Source organism: Balaenoptera acutorostrata, chromosome 8 (genome assembly GCF_949987535.1).
Source record: "Balaenoptera acutorostrata chromosome 8, mBalAcu1.1, whole genome shotgun sequence".
Taxonomy (NCBI): Eukaryota; Metazoa; Chordata; class Mammalia; order Artiodactyla; family Balaenopteridae; genus Balaenoptera; species Balaenoptera acutorostrata.
In genome coordinates this window covers 34,951,690-34,968,370 of record NC_080071.1, presented here as the reverse complement: position 1 = coordinate 34,968,370, position 16,681 = coordinate 34,951,690, and the positions used below count along the sequence as shown (strand labels likewise).

Here is a 16,681-nt window from a genome sequence, read left to right as displayed (position 1 = left end):
CTATTGTTTAGAATTCTATTGTTTAGAATTCTGTTGTAAAGAAGAACCCCCCATTTTCTCATGTAAATTACTTATAATTTGTTTATATCAGGATCAGTTTTTACTTTGTTGGTTATAATGCGTTACTGTTATTTATTGTGTTGCTCAAGTTGCCCACATTTGGCCATCAGGAGCCTTCCTGTTCACTCGTATTACTTTTGATGTGTCCTCTATTTTTTGAGTATTTTCTAGTTTCTAGCTCCACATTATGTTCCAGGCTTATTTGCACTTTCTCTGTCCCAGCTTTGTAATAAACAAATTTTTCTGTTGACATATGTTTTCATCTCTCTTGGGTGTATACTTAGGAGTGGAATTTCTGTGTTGTATGTAACCGTATATTTAACTATTTGAGGAACTGCCAGACTTTTCTAAAGCGAGCGTGTCATTCTGTGTTCTTACCAGCAATGTATGTGGGTTCTACTTTCTTCACATTCTCACCAATGCTTGTTATTATCTTTATTAAACATTTTTTAAATTGAGGTTTAGTTGATTTACAATATTATAGTAGTTTCAGGTGTGCAACATAGTGATTCAAAATTTTTATAGATTAGACTTCATTGATAGTTATTATAAAATATTGGCTATATCCCTTGTGCTGTACAATATATCCTTGTAGCTTATTTATTTTATACATATTAGTTTGTACCTCTTACTCCCCTACCCGTATCTTGCCACTACCCCCTTTCCCTGTCCTCACTGATAACCACTATTTTGTTCTCTATATCTTCATTTCGATTTCATTTTATTTCAGATATTTTATTTTTTATACAATAGTTCTGTCTGGATAGTTTTCATATTTTTTCATTCCTCATTATCTTCACCTGTGAGTCTGTTTATTTTTTGTTATGATTCACTGGTTTGTTGTTTAGATTCCACATATAAGTGATAACATACAGTATTTGTCTTTCTCTGCCTGACTTATTTCACTAAGCATAATACCCTCCAGGTCCAGCCACATTGTTGCAAATGGCAGAATTTCTTTCTTTCTTTTTTTTAATGGCTGAGTAGTATTCCATTTTGTGTGTGGTGTGTGTGTATCTCATGTTATCTTTATCCCTTTATCTGTTCATGGACACTTAGTTTGCTTCCATATCTTGGCTATTGTAAATAATGGTGCTGTGAACACTGGGGTGTATGTATCTTTTAGAATTAGTGTTTTCATTTTCTTTGGATATGTACCCAAGAAGTGGAATTGCTTTATCATATGGTAGTTCTACTTTTAGTTTTTTGAGGAACCTGCATGCTGTTTTCCACAGTGGTTGCAGCAATTTATGTTCCCACCAACAGTGTACAGGGTTCCTTTTTCTCCACATCCTAGCCAATATTTGTTATTTGTGGTCTCTGATTGTTATCATCTTTTTAATTATAGTGAAGGCGTGAAGTGGTATTTCATTGTGGTTTTGAATTGCATTTCCTTGATGCCTACTAATATTGAGCATCTTTTCATGTGCTTATTATGCCTTCATTTTGGAAAGATTTTCGTTGGGAATTCCAGAAACAGTTTTTCTTTCAGCACATTGAAGGTATCTTACATTTTCTTCTAGCTTTCTAATGAGAAGTCTGTTGTTATTATCTTGGTTTCTTTGTACATAATGTGTTGTGTTGGGGTTTTTTTTCCTATAGCTTTCTTTAAAATTTTCTCTTTACTACTGGTTTTCAGAAATTTGATTTTCATATGCATTGATGTGGTTTTCCTTATGCCTCTTTTGCTTGGGGTCTGTTGAGATTTTAGGTTTGTGAGTTTATGATTTTCATTAAATTTGTAAAATATTTGGCCAGAGCATTTCTTCAAATGCTCTTTTCTCCCCCTCTCCTCCTTTCCCTTCCTCTCCTTCTGAGACTTTTATTACATATGGGTTAGTCCTCTAGGTAATATTCTACTGAAGCTCTGGTTATTTTTTTGTCCAATTTTTTTTCCCTGTGCTTCATTTGATAGCTGCTGTTGTTCTGTCTTCATGTTCACTGATCTTTTCTGCAGTGTCTAATCTACAGTTAGTCACATCCAGTGTGTTTCATTTCAATTCAGTTTTTTCAGATATTGTATTTTTTGTACAATAGTTCTGTCTGGATGGTTTTCATATTTTCATTTAATGCCTCATTATCTTCATATTTACCTTTATATCCTTCAGAAAAATTTTAAAAAATCTATTACATTTATTTTAAGGTCCTCGTCTGCTAATTCCATCATCTCTATCTTTACTGGGTTTGTGTTTATTGACTTTTATCTTGCTTTGGATCTATATTTTCCTGCTTCTTTGCATGCCTGTTAATTTTTATTGGATTCCAGATGCTGGATTTTATGTTGAGTGCTGAATGTTATAGTATTCCTTTAAGGAGTGTTGGACTTTGTTCTGGCATTTAGTTTTTGTGTATCATTTTGATTATTTTGAGGCTGTTTATTATATTATGATGAGTTCATAATATTTTTTGCTCTGGTGCTACTTTAGCTCTGATACTAAGATGTGACTCTTTGAGGACTCTACCCAAATTCCCTTATATTATTATATCTTTCTCTGCTCTGGCTGGTGGGGATGTGAACTGTTCCAAGCTCCGTGTGAACCTGAGAACTGTTCACTGTGCTGCTTTTGAGTGTTTTTTTCTCCTGGCCTTTGGAGACTGAGCTTCCTCATGTACAAATATTACTGAGCCATATTCTTGAAGATACCTTCTGCTTATCTCCAGAGCCCTCTCTCTGTGCAGCTGCTTCCTTTCTAGTATACTGTCCTGTAAATTTTAGCTACTTTGGCCTGCTCAAACTCTCATCTCAGTCTCTTTAACTTGGCATGACTGCTGGGTTCTATTGGTTCCCCCTCCCTGTGCTGTGGCTTTGAAACCACCTTTCGGCAGTAAGCTAGGGTAGTTTTAGAGCTTAGTTCATTTGTTGTTCTCACAGGGAACACAGTCCTGTGCTACATAGTGTCCTCTGTTTGAAAACTGTTTATTTCATGTTTTATCTGATTTCCTAGCTCTTTGTGTCAGGTGGGCAGCTCCATAAATAGAAGGGGAAGCAAAATTCTCCAATACCATTTAAATGAACTTAAATCTTATTGTATACTTGTCAGTATTCCAGGGTGCCTCCTCTTTCATGGAAATTCGTGACTTGGGAATTATTTGTTTTCTTTTTTAATATGTTTTGAATAATCTTTTGGACAATGGATCTGCTCTCCCACTCACTCTTTCCTGTTATCAACAGTAATTGTATACCTTAAAAGTACTTCATAATTTACTTTGTGTTAAATCTTTTAATTTTCATTGTTTATTTTTCAGAATTCTGGTCACTTTTTTTTCTATTCACAATTTTTTTTTTGCATTTTTTAAAATTAGTTATCCATTGTATACATATTAGTGTATATATGTCAATCCCAATCTCCCAATGCATCACACCACGCCCCGCCCGCCGCTTTCCCCTCTTGGGGTCCATACGTTTGTTCTCTACATCTGTGTCTCAATTTCTGCCCTGCAAACTGGTTCATCTGTACCATTTTTCTAGGTTCCACATATATGCGTTAAATATACAATATTTGTTTTTCACTTTCTGACTTACTTCACTCTGTATGACAGTCTCTAGATCCATCCATATCTCTACAAATGACCCAATTTCGTTCCTTTTTATGGCTGAGTAATATTCCATTGTATATATGTACCACATCTTCTTTATCCATTCGTCTGTCGATGGGCATTTAGGTTGCTTCCATGTCCTGGCTATTGTAAATAGTGCTGCAGTGAACATTGGGGTGCATGTGTCTTTTTGAATTATGGTTTTCTCTGGGTATATGCCCAGTAGTGGGATTGCTGGGTCATATCGTAATTCTATTTTCAATTTTTTAAGGAACCTCCATACTATTCTCCATAGTGGCTGTATCAATTTACATTCCCACCAACAGTGCAAGAGGGTTCCCTTTTCTCCACACCCTCTCCAGCATTTGTTGTTTGTAGATTTTCTGATGATGCCCATTCTAACTGGTATGAGGTGGTACCTCACTGTAGTTTTGATTTGCATTTCTTTAATAATCAGTGATGTTGAGCAGCTTTTCATGGGCTTCTTGGCCATCTGTATGTCTTCTTTGGAGAAATGTCTATTTAGGTCTTCTGCCCATTTTTGGATTGGGTTTTTTTTTTTTTAATATTGAGCTGCATGAGCTGTTTATATATTTTGGAGATTAATCCTTTGTCCGTTGATTCGTTTGCAAATATTTTCTCCCATTCTGAGGGTTGTCTTTTCGTCTTGTTTGTAGTTTCCTTTGCTGTGCAAAAGCTTTTAAGTTTCGTTAGGTCCCATTTGTTTATTTTTGTTTTTATTTCCATTACTCTGGGAGGTGGATCAAAAAATATCTTGCTGTGATTTATGTCAAAGAGTGTTCTTCCTGGGGGCTTCCCTGGTGCCGCAGTGGTTGAGAATCTGCCTGCCAATGCAGGGGACACGGGTTCGAGCCCTGGTCTGGGAAGATCCCACATGCCGCGGAGCGACTAGGCCCGTGAGCCACAATTGCTGAGCCTGCGCATCTGGAGCCTGTGCTCCGCAACAAGAGAGGCTGCGATAGTGAGAGGCCCGCGCACCACGATGAAGAGTGGCCCCCACTTGCCGCAACTAGAGAAAGCCCTCACACAGAAACGAAGACCCAACACAGCCAAAAATAAATTAAAAAATAAAATTTTTTCCTCTAGGAGTTTTATAGTGTCCGGTCTTGCATTTAGGTCTCTAATCCATTTTGAGTTTTTTTTTGTGTATGGTGTTAGGGACTGTTCTAATTTCATTCTTTTACATGTAGCTGTCCAGGTTTCCCAGCACCACTTATTGAAGAGACTGTATTTTCTCCATTTTATATCCTTGCCTCCTTTGTCATAGATTAGTTGACCATAGGTGTGTGGGTTTATCTCTGGGCTTTCTATCCTGTTCCACTGATTTATATTTCTGTTTTTGTGCCAGTACCGTATTGTATCGATTACTGGCTTTGTAGTATAGTCTGAAGTCAGGGAGTCTGATTCCTCCAGCTCCATTTTTTTCCCTCGAGACCTCTTTGGCTATTTGGGGTCTTTTGTGTCTCCATATAAATTTTAAGATTTTTTGTTTAGTTCTGTAAAAAATGCCATTGGTAATTGGATAGGGATTGCATTGAATCTGTAGATTGCTTTGGGTAGTATAGTCATTTCACAGTATTGATTCTTCCAATCCAAGAACATGGTATATATCTCCATCTGTTTGTATCATCTTTAATTTCTTTCATCAGCATCTAATAGTTTTCAGCATACAGGTCTTTTGTCTCCTAGGGAGGTTTATTCCTAGGTATTTTATTCTTTTTGTTGCAATGGTAAATGGGAGTGTTTCCTTAATTTCTCTTTCAGATTTGTCATCATTAGTGTATAGGAATGCAAGAGATTTTTATGCATTAATTTTGTATCCTGCAACTTTACCAAATTCATTGACTAGCTGTAGTAGTTTTCCAGTGGCATCTTTAGGACTCTATGTATAGTATCATGTCATCTGCAAACAGTGACAGTTTTACTTCTTTTCCAATTTGTATTCCTTTTATTTCTTTTTCTTCTCTAATTGCCGTGGCTAGGACTTCCAAAACTATGTTGAATAATAGCGGCGAAAGTGGACATCTTTGTCTTCTTCCTGATCTTAGAGGAAATGCTTTCAGTTTTTCACCATTGAGAATGATGTTTGCTGTGGGTTTGTCACTTAAGGCTTTTACTATGTTGAGGTAGGTTCCCTCTATGCCCACTTTCTGGAGAGTTTTTATCATAAATGGGTGTTGAATTTTGTGAAAAGCTTTTTCTGCATCTATTGAGATGATCATATGGTTTTTTTTCTTCAATTTGTTAATATGGTATATCACATTGATTGATTTGCATATATTGAAGAATCCTTGCACCCCTGGGATAAATCCCACTTGATCATAGTGTATGATGCTTGTAATGTGTTGTTTGATTCTGTTTGCTAGTATTTTGTTGAGGATTTTTGCACCTATATTCATGAGTGATATTGGTCTGTAATTTTCTTTTTTTGTAGTATCTTTGTCTGGTTTTGGTATCAGGGTGATGGTGGCCTCATAGAATGAGTTTGGGAGTGTTCCTTCCTCTACATTTGTTTGGAAGAGTTTGAAAAGGACAGGTGTTAGCTCCTCTCTAAATGTTTGATACAATTCACCTGTGAAGCCATCTGGTCCTGGACCAGATGCCTTATGTATTGAGGTGCTCCTATGTTGGGTGCATATATATTTATAATTGTTACATCTTCTTCTTGGATTGATTCCTTGATCATTATGTAGTGTCCTTCCTTGTCTCTTGTAACATTCTTTGTTTTAAAGTCTGTTTTATCTGATATGAGTATTGCTACTCCAGCTTTCTTTTGATTTCCATTTGCATAGAATATCTTTTTCCATCCCCTCACTTTCAATGTGTATGTGTCCCTAGGTCTGAAGTGGGTCTCTTGTAGACAACATATATATGGGTCTTGTTTTTGTATCCATTCAGCAAGCCTGTGTCTTTTGATAGGAGCATTTAATCCATTCACGTTTAAGGCAATTATTGATATGTATGTTCCTATTACCATTTTCTTAATTGTTTTGAGTTTGTTTTGTAGGTCCTTTTCTTCTCTTGTGTTTCCCACTTAGAGACGTTCCTTCGGCATTTGTTGTAGAGCTGGTTTGGTGGTGCTGAATTCTTTTAGCTTTTGCTTGTCTGTAAAGCTTTTGATTTCTCCATCGAATCTGAGTGAGATCCTTGCCGGGTAGAGTAATTTTGGTTGTAGTTTCTTCCCTTTCATCACTTTAAATATATCATTCCACTCCCTTCTGGCTTGTAGAGTTTCTGCTGAGAAATCAGCTGTTAACCTTATGGGAGTTCCCTTGTATGTTATTTGTCATTTTTCCCTTGCTGCTTCAATAATTTTTCTTTGTCTTTAATTTTTGCTAATATATATATTTTTTATTAATTAATTTATTTTTGGCTGTGTTGGGTCTTCGTTTCTGTGCGAAGGCTTTCTCTAGTTGTGGCAAGTGGGGACCACTCGTCATCATGGTGCGCGGGCCTCTCACCATCGTGGCCTCTCTTGTTGCGGAGCACAGGCTCCAGATGCGCAGGCTCAGCAGCTGTGGCTCACGGGCCTAGTCGCTCCGCGCCATGTGGGATCTTCCCAGACCAGGGCTCGGACCCGTGTCCCCTGCACTGGCAGGCAGAGTCTCAACCCCTGCGCCACCAGGGAAGCCCAATTTTTGCTAATTTGATTACTGTGTGTCTCGGCTTGTTTCTTCTTGGGTCTGTGCTTCCTGGACTTGGGTGACTATTTCCTTTCCCATGTTAGGGAAGTTTTCAACTATAATCTCTTCAAATATTTTCTCTGGTCCTTTCTCTCTTCTCCTTCTGGGACCCATATAATGCGAATGTTGTTGCATTTAATGTTGTCCCAGAGGTCTCTTAGGCTGTCTTCATTTCTTTTCATTCTTTTTTCTTTATTCTGTTCTGCAGTAGTGAATTCCACCATTCTGTCTTCCAGGTCACTTATCCGTTCTTCTGCCTCAGTTATTCTGCTATTGATTCCTTCTAGTGTATTTCTCATTTCAGTTATTGTATTGTTCATCTCTGTTTGTTTTTTCTTTTAATTCTTCTAGGTCTTTGTTAAACATTTCTTGCATCTTCTTGATCTTTGTCTCCATTCTTTTTCTGATGTCCTGTATCATCTTACTATCGTTATTCTGAATTCTTTTTCTGGATGTTGCCTATCTCCACTTCATTTAGTTGTTTTTCTGGGGTTTTATCTTGTTCCTTCATCTGGTACATAGTCTTCTGCCTTTTCATCTTGTCTATCTTTCTGTGAATGTGGTTTTTGTTTCATAGGCTGCAGGATTGTAGTTCTTCTTGCTCCTGCTGTCTGCCCTCTGGTAGATGAGGCTATCTAAGAGGCTTGTGGAAGTTTCCTGATGGGAGGGACTGGTGGTGGGTAGAGCTGGGTGTTGCTCTGGTGGGCAGAGCTCAGTAAAACTTTAATCTGCTTGTCTGCTGATGGGTGGGGCTGGGTTCCCTCCCTGTTGGTTGTTTGGCCTGAGGGGACCCAACACTGGAGCCTACCCTGGGTCTTTGGTGGGGTAATGGCAGGCTCTGGGAGTGCTCATGCCAAGGAGTACTTCCCAGAACTTCTGCTGCCAGTGTCCTTGTCCTCATGGTGAGACACAACTACCCCTGCCTCTACAGGAGACCCTCCAACACTAACAGGTAGGTGTGGTTCAGTCTCCTATGGGGTCACTGCTCTTTCCCCTGGGTCCTGATGCAGACACTACTTTGTGTGTGCCCTCCAAGAGTGGAGTCTCTGTTTCCCCCAGTCCTGTCGAAGTCCTGCAGTCAAATCCTGCTAGCCTTCAAAGTCTGATTCTCTGGGAATTCCTCCTCCTGTTGCCAGACCTCCAGGTTGGGAAGCCTGAAGTGGGGCTCAGAACCTTCACTCCAGTGGGTGGACTTCTGTGGTATAATATAAGTATTCTCTAATTTGTGAGTCACGCACCCAGCAGTTACGGGATTTGATTTTATTGTGATTGCGCCCCTCCTACTGTCTCATTGTGGTTTCTTCTTTGTCTTTGGATGTGGGGTGTCTTTTTTGGTGAGTTCCAGTGTCTTCCTGTCGATGATTTTTCAGTAGTTAGTTGTGATTCCGGTGCTCTCGCAAGAGGGAGTGAGTGCCCGTCCTTCTACTCCACCATCTTGAACCTGAAGCCTGGTCACTGTTGCTATATCATATAATTTCAGATTTTTTTTTCACTCATTTATTTATTTACTATTAACTATAGACTTTTTTGGATTTCACCAGTTTTCCCGCTAATGTCCTTTTTCTTTTCCTGTATAGACCTTTTAAAGGTCATGAAAAATTTCGTTTACTTTTGAAAAGTACTATTCAGGTATTTTGTATAGTGTCTCTCAATTCCAGTTTGATGTTTTCTCATGCTGTGGACTTTTTCTTTATCCATTCCTCTGTCGATAGACATTAGGGCTGCTTCCACCTTTTGGTTATTGTGAATAATGCTGCAGTGAACAGGAGTGTGCAAACATCACTTTGAGATCCTGCTTTTAATTATTTTGGGTAAATACCCTGAAGTGGGGTTGCTGGATCACATGGTAATTCTATTTTTAGTTTTTTGAGGAACCTTCATACTGTTTTCCATAGCAGCTGTACCATTTTACATTCCACCAACAGTGTACCAGAGTTCTAATTTCTCTACGTCTTGGCCAACACTTGTTTTCTGTTTTTTTGATAGTGACTATCTTAATGGGTGTGAGGTGATACCTCATTGTGGTTTTGATTTACATTTTCCTGATGATTGGGGATGTTGAGCATCTTTTCATATGTTTCTTGGCTATTTGTTTATCTTCTGTGGAGAAATGTCTGTTGAGGTCCTTTGCTACTTTTTAATGTTACTTTTTAAAGTTACTTTTGTTGTTGTTGTTAAGTTATAGGCGTTCTTTATACATTCTGGATATTAACTCTTTATCAGACATGTGATTTGCAATTATTTTTTTCCCATTCTATAGGTTACCTTTCACTCTGTTGATTGTTTCTTTTGATGTGCAGTTTTTACGTTTGATGTAGTCTCATTTTTTTTCTAATTTTGCTTTTGTTGCTTGTCCTTTTGGTGTTATATCTCAGAAATAATTGCCAAATCCAATGTTACAAAGTTTTTCCCCTACATTTCCTTCTGTGACTTTTATGGTTTTAGGCTCTACCTTAGGTCTGTAATCCATTTTGAGTTAATTTTGCGTATGGTGTAAGGTAAGGGTCTTCATTCCTTTGCATGTGGCTATCCAGTTTCCTCAGTGTCATTTGTTGAAGAGACTGTCTTTTCCCCATTGTGTGGTCTTGATACCCTTGTCAAAGATTATCTGACTGTATATGGGAGGATTTATTTCTGGGCTCTCTATTCTGTTCCACTGGTATATGGGTCTATCTTTATGTCAGTTCCACACTATTTGGATTACTGTAGTTTTATAATATATTTTGGTATCAGGAATCACACAATAGACTTTTGGGAAGAACACTGTGGAGGTGAAGTGCCTTTCTCATTGTGTCATATTGAGGAGCTATATGATAGCAACATGATTTATCACTGGTGATGTTAACCTTGATCACTTGGTTAAGGTGGTGTCTGCCAGATTTCTCCACTGTAAAATTATCCTTTTTCTTTTTGATAGGCTGTTCCTTAGAAGCAAGTCACTAAGTCCAACCCATGCTCAAGGGGAGGGGAATTAAGCTCCACCTCCTGAAGGAATGAGTATCAAAGAATTTGTGGACATTTGTTAAAATCACCACAGTAATTAATTAATTTTATGGGGGAAAGGTATTTTGAGGCTATCTAAATATTCTGTTTCTTCTTAAAGTTTCCCCAACTAAACTTTATCACTCCTTAGTGGATTTTGCCTGCAGCAATTATTAGTGTGGTGTTCCAATGCTGATATTCTACTTCCCTTATTCCTTTTACATTTATTATTTGGAATTCTTCTGTATGGAATGTTTTTCTTTTCCCCTACAATTAGTTATTTATTCAATCATTTATATAGTTCTATTTAGACTCAGTGAAATTTTTTTTATTTGGGTTTTAATCCAATATTATCAGTATTTATTTTGTTGCTCAAATTGTTCAGATTTGGTCATTGGGAGCTCCTTCAAGGTGCATCTTATGTCCTTTTTACATGCCTCCATCTTTTTTTTCCATTCTTTTTGTTTTTTCCCTTTCTTTTTTTTCCTTTTTTTTTTTTTTTCTTTTCAAGCATTTCCTTACTCTCTGACACTGTAAGATATTTCAGGTTAATAGTGTATTTTTCGTGTCCCAGCCTTGTCTCCAGAAAGCCTTGGTTTCTTTTATCGAAGAATGGTATTTAGCAACTAAGATCTGGGCTCTAGATGTGATCCTACTGCTGGGGTGTTACTTCTTTTAAGCCCTCTCACCTGATAGAATTAGGAAAAATATGTGGTTATACTAACCCATGTATACACACATTGGTATTTATTCCTGTCATTTTTTTTTCTGTATCTAGCAGATAGATACTTTTTAACAGTTTAGTTATATCTAAATTCAAAACATTTTGAAAGAACATTCCACTTTTTTCCATGCTTTTGGTTGTGTGTTGTATGAATGGTTAATTCAGAATGCTGGGGGAGTTTGCATTGGTATCCTGACGTCCCTATACATATTGTAATTTTGCATAAGGTTTTAGATAAAACATATATTCAGTCAGATTTACTTATTACAGTAAAATATATAATTTCAAAAATAAAGTATTTAGGTCTTAAGTGGAGGGGGCATACATTAAATCTAGCCACTGTTTTTTTTAATGATATCATTGCTGAAATAATATTTATGTAAACTTGTTCTTACATAAGAGAGATTCCTACAATTTTGAATCTTATACTTTCAAGCTTCAATAATAACCTTATAAGGGATCTGAATGTGTGTGTGTGTAAAATCCTCATTTCACAAAAAGTCTCATGGGCTTTACCACTCCAATTTAAACCAAAACTTTAAAATTCTTTGCTTTGGCAAGTCTTTTCTTTAATAGATTTGAATAGATCAAAATGTCTTAACTTGCCGCTAAAGGCTGTACTAATAATCCGTAGAAAATTTTCTTTTTTCCTTCTTCCTTTTTACTGTTTTGTACTTACAAAGCTATTGGAAGGTACAGATGACTTGGATTTTATGAAATTTAAAATCATGTCCAAGATGAGGTGATCTGTGAAAATGGAGATGTCTTCCATGTTTAGTTTGACTGCATGTAAGAATTTTTTTAGCCTAAGAGATAATGGGGCTTTCTTTTCTATATTTTTACTGCATAATATGTTTTAAGGGATAAACTTTTTTCTTTAGTATGAAACATATTTTTGTCCAGGTAAGCAGTCAAAAATGCAGTACTTAATAAAACCAATAAATTTGAAAATAACTCCATGAACTCCCTGTGGACTTTTTATATTGCAATTACTGTGACTGTGGTAATAGCAACGAGCAGTTTTTTATCTACAGTATACAAAAATACAACTGCACTTTTTTTGTCCCCCAAGAAAGGCACAAATGTCTTGTAAGTGGATTAATTAATATATTTAAATTTTCCTTGAAGTATTTTTATTGTACCATTATTTTGCAATATTTTTGTTGCAGGTATGCAATATTTTAGTTACATTTTTTTTTTTTTTTAATTTGTTGGCTGCACCACACAGCTTCTGGGATCTTAGTTCCCTGACCAGGGATTGAATCCGCGCCCTTGGCAGTGAAAGCGCGGAATTGTAACCACTGGACCGCCAGGGAATTCCCTTTACTTACATTTTCGGTAAATAAGGACTTGTGGATTGTTCTGGCAACCTAAGTATCACTTTTTATTTTTTATTTTTTTGTAGGGTGGGGAATAAGGTATGGAGTGTATTACTCTCCAATTCATTTACTTCAGTACACTTTTGTAGTTCTCCCTTTTGCGAGCAATATCCTGAGGGGAAAACTGGTCGTGTTCTTGAGGTCCATCCTCCAAGTCTTCTCCTAATTCTTGGCTGGGTTCCCTGTACTCTAGCATCGGCTTACATGAGTATAAAGCCTGGATTCTTGGCCACCTTACTTTGCCTAGAATGGGCGAATGTCCCATTTCCAGATTCTTAGCCCCCTCAAACAGATACTTTCCGTATTCCGCATTTAAATGGCTTTTCTAGTTCTGGGTGAGAGTTCTAGTCTGCTGTTAGCTTTTGCATCTCACCCAGAAGCAGAATTTCCTCCCTCCACCAGCTGACTTGTTAGAGAAATCTGGATGTTTGTCTTACAGAATTTTCCAAAGTCCAAATTTTGTTAATTGCATCTATGTGGTGTCATTTAATATGTTCTCCTGTCCTCTGTATTTCTGTTAAGTGATAGTAATATCTAAAGGCTTGATCAGGTAAGTTTCAGATAATTTTTGATCATATAATTTTTTATGTCAGGAATACTTGAAAGATGGTGTACATAATTGTTAGGAGGTACTTTTTGGGGGGGAGACAGTTAATGATCACTGGTGATAATTACCCAATTCATTAGTTCCTTAGTGGTTACAAAATGGTGGTATTCTAAGTTTTTTATTCTTTTTTCATTTATTGGCTGGAATATGTCTATGAAAGAATCTTTTCTTCATCAACTCTTTGTTACTCTAAAAGTGCAGTTTATATAAGAAAGACACAATGAATGTTTTACTCAACGGTTATCAGAAGAATCAATCACCTAGCATCATTAAAAGGTAGCCAGAGAGGGTTTTTTTTTCTTTTTTTTGATTTTGTCTTGTTGAGGATTATTAACAACTCATGGATATGAAGTTATTTGATTTGTTATAGTCCATTGTAGCTATCCTTAAAGATGCTCAGATTGACCCATCTTTGGCCTGTGGGCCTATTCAGATTGGCTCCAGAGTGCTTTTGATAGGACTCCATGTCCTTCAGTAGGTTCCTTGTTTTCCCTTGGGGAAAAATTGTTTGAGATTCATCTTGTATACTTCTGGTCCCAGACCTGGAACTAGTAATTTCTCCAAGAAGTCCTCGTTATTTTTAATGGACATGGCATTTAAAGATCATAATTTGAATGTGAGTTTTCTTTTTAAAAATTATCTGCCTGGGGCTTCCCTGGTGGCGCAGTGGTTGAGAATCTGCCTGCTAATGCAGGGGACACGGGTTCGAGCCCTGGTCTGGGAAGATCCCACATGCCACGGAGCAGCTGGGCCCGTGAGCCACAACTACTGAGCCTGCGCGTCTGGAGCCTGTGCCCCGCAATGGGAGGGGCCGCGATAGTGAAAGGCCCGCGCACCGCGATGAAGAGCGGTCCCCGCACCGCGATGAAGAGTGGCCCCCACTTGCCGTAACCAGAGAAAGCCCTCGCACGAACCGAAGACCCAACACAGCCATAAATAAATAAATAAATAAATAAAGTAGCTATAAAATTAAAAAAAAAAAAACAAAACACCAAAACAGCTTTATAAAAAAAAAAAATTATCTGCCTTATTGTATATATTAATTTTTAAAATTGTATTAATCTTCAGTGTCTTTCTTGAAATAGATGGACTATAACTTGATAAATATACAGACTTTTAAGTTAAGTACTATGACATTTATCTTAACAGGACTGAAAAGAAAAGCTATCTCCATAGGAACTAGTAATTTCCTCTTAATTATAATTCCTGGAGTTCTGGGATTGTTACCAGGCTCTTAGAGGTTACCAATATAAATTCTACAACAGTCAGTATTATTCAGTGAGTTGTTAGCTGAGTTAAAATACTGGGGCCTACACCAAATCTGGAAAGAGGCCTGGTAGTGCATGCCTTTAAATTCTCAGCTGAGTCTGTTATAGGCAAGCATTTGAAAGCTACTGATTTGACCATTGGTACTCTAAGTAAACAGTAATGATTTAAGTGGCTGTTTTTGGAAACTTTTCTACTTTAATCCTAAATATTTAGTCTGAATGTGATATAAGAGCAATATCTTAAAGATCTATGGGCAGGTTCAAGTTAATATATCGTTGCCAAACCATCCTTCTCACCAGTAGTATTTAGGTAAGTCTCCTTGTTGCCTTTTGTTCATTACTATTTTATTTTATTTTATTTTTAGAGGGTGTCGTAGAGATGGCTTTTTAAAAAAAATTTTATTTATTTTTGGCTGCGTTGGGTCTTAGTTGTGGCACACAGGCTCTTCGTTGTAGTGTGCGGGCGTCTCTCTAGTTGTGGCGTGTGGGTTTTCTCTTCTCTAGTGTGGTGCACTGGCTCCGGGGCATGTGGGCTCTGTAGTTGTGGCGCGCGGGTTCCAGAGCGCGTGGGCTCTGTAGTTTGTGGCTTGCGGGTTCTAGTTGAGGTGTGCGAGCTCAGTAGTTGTGGCGTGCCGGCTTAGTTGCCCCGTGGCATGTGGGATCTTAGTTCCCTGACCAGGGATTGAACCCGTGTCCCCTGCATTGTAAGGCGGATTCTTTACCACTGGACCACCAGGGAAGTCCTTGTTCATTACTCTTTTAAAAGGGTCTCAGAGTTAAAAAAAAAAAAAAAAAAAAAAGGACTGGTTCTCTGATTTAAAATTCAGTCAGATGAACTAACTGTAGCAAGTATAAACTTCTGATGAATATAGGGTTAGATCTCATCTGATAGACATTTTTACCTTAAAAAGTGTTTGGAAAAGAGAGAATAGTAATACGAGTTGGCATTCTCTGAGTGTGTATTATCTGATAAGAATCAGATAACAGAAAATTAGTGAACAGTTTTTTCATTTTTAATAGCTTTTTCTTGATTAAAGTTATACCTTGGAAAAAATTCACATTTTGACTTTCACAATCCACGATTCACAGTTCTAGATTACCAGTAATCCTTATGCACTAACAATTAGAAGGGAGTCTGAGCTCCAAACTCCCATTTCCTATTAGACAATTAGCCAATGCTTGGGAAGTAATTGACCTAACTAAATACACACCTCTCTACATTTATGCCAGAGAAGATTATACTAGATATAGGTGAAATGATACTGGTATTCCAGGTACTTTAGGAGTAAAATAGATTTTGTGGTGTGTTGTGAGACTAGTTATCATTTATAACAAAGATTCTTTGGGGAGATGCTTTTCACGTTCCAAATAGACTGAGAGAGGAGCATAACCTAACTGTAAATCATGAGCTGCATTGTTGTAAATTTCATTTGTTTCTGTTAGTAAAAATGTATTCCCCGCCCTACCCCCCCACCCTGCGTTCCCAGATTGGTTTTATAATCCTTATGGATTTTATTTGAGCATTGAAATTAGAGTGAGATAAATTTTTCTCAGTGTTAGCCTAAGAATTGATTGAAATAGTTTTTATTCATTTTAGGAAATCTACTTTCTTCAATGTATTAACCAATAGTCAAGCTTCAGCAGAAAACTTCCCATTCTGCACTATTGATCCTAATGAGAGCAGAGTACCTGTGCCAGATGAAAGGTTTGACTTTCTTTGCCAGTACCACAAACCAGCAAGGTAAGAAAAATCTTTATGCCATTGTTCATGTGGTGGCCCTGTATAGATTGAGTAAATATATATAAGTGATATATTTAAAATTATGTAGAAGGGTTGTGTTGTTTTTTTCCAAATTAATGTAGCATTATTGTTTTGGGTGATTATAAAAGTAACCTAGAACCTGGAGAAGGGTGAGGAAGGGTGCATCCATTGTTAACATTGAAGTTATTTTTTTCTGGGGAGTGTGAAGTAGAGGGAGTAATTAGTCTGTATTATGTGATTGCATTCATGTAAAATGATACATGTATTTGTGTATTCATAGGAAAATGTATGAACTGAAGATCACAAACTAATTGATGGTTATCTCTGGGGAATGGAATTTTTAGGTCATTCTTTTCTTTATTTCTTGTAGTTCTCTCTGTTTGAAGTTTTTATAACAGCATGTATTATATCTTTAATTAGAAAAAGTAAGATAATACAGTTTTATTGTAGGAAGTTCAGACAATATGGAAATGTATAAAGAGAAGAGTAAAAATCACCTATACTTCTACCTTGATATAATAGATGTAAGTATTTTTGAGGTAGATCCTTCCATACTTTTGATATTTTTTTACTTGGGGTATCATTAATATTTTTCTAGATTAAAAAGTACACATTTAAATAAATAATGATTTCTAATATAATGATAATGTTTAGTACT

At 37.1% G+C, this 16,681-nt stretch overlaps 1 protein-coding gene across 1 annotated transcript in view; it reads left to right on the top strand.

Annotated features, from left to right (window-relative positions):
• The window catches only part of OLA1 (Obg like ATPase 1), a 182,743-nt gene that overhangs the window by 17,911 nt on the left and 148,151 nt on the right, over nt 1-16,681 (top strand). Inside the window, exon 3 of the mRNA XM_007183295.2 lies at nt 15,859-16,002. Within this exon, the coding sequence (XP_007183357.1) occupies nt 15,859-16,002 (144 nt within the window). The remainder of the gene's footprint in view (nt 1-15,858; nt 16,003-16,681) is intronic.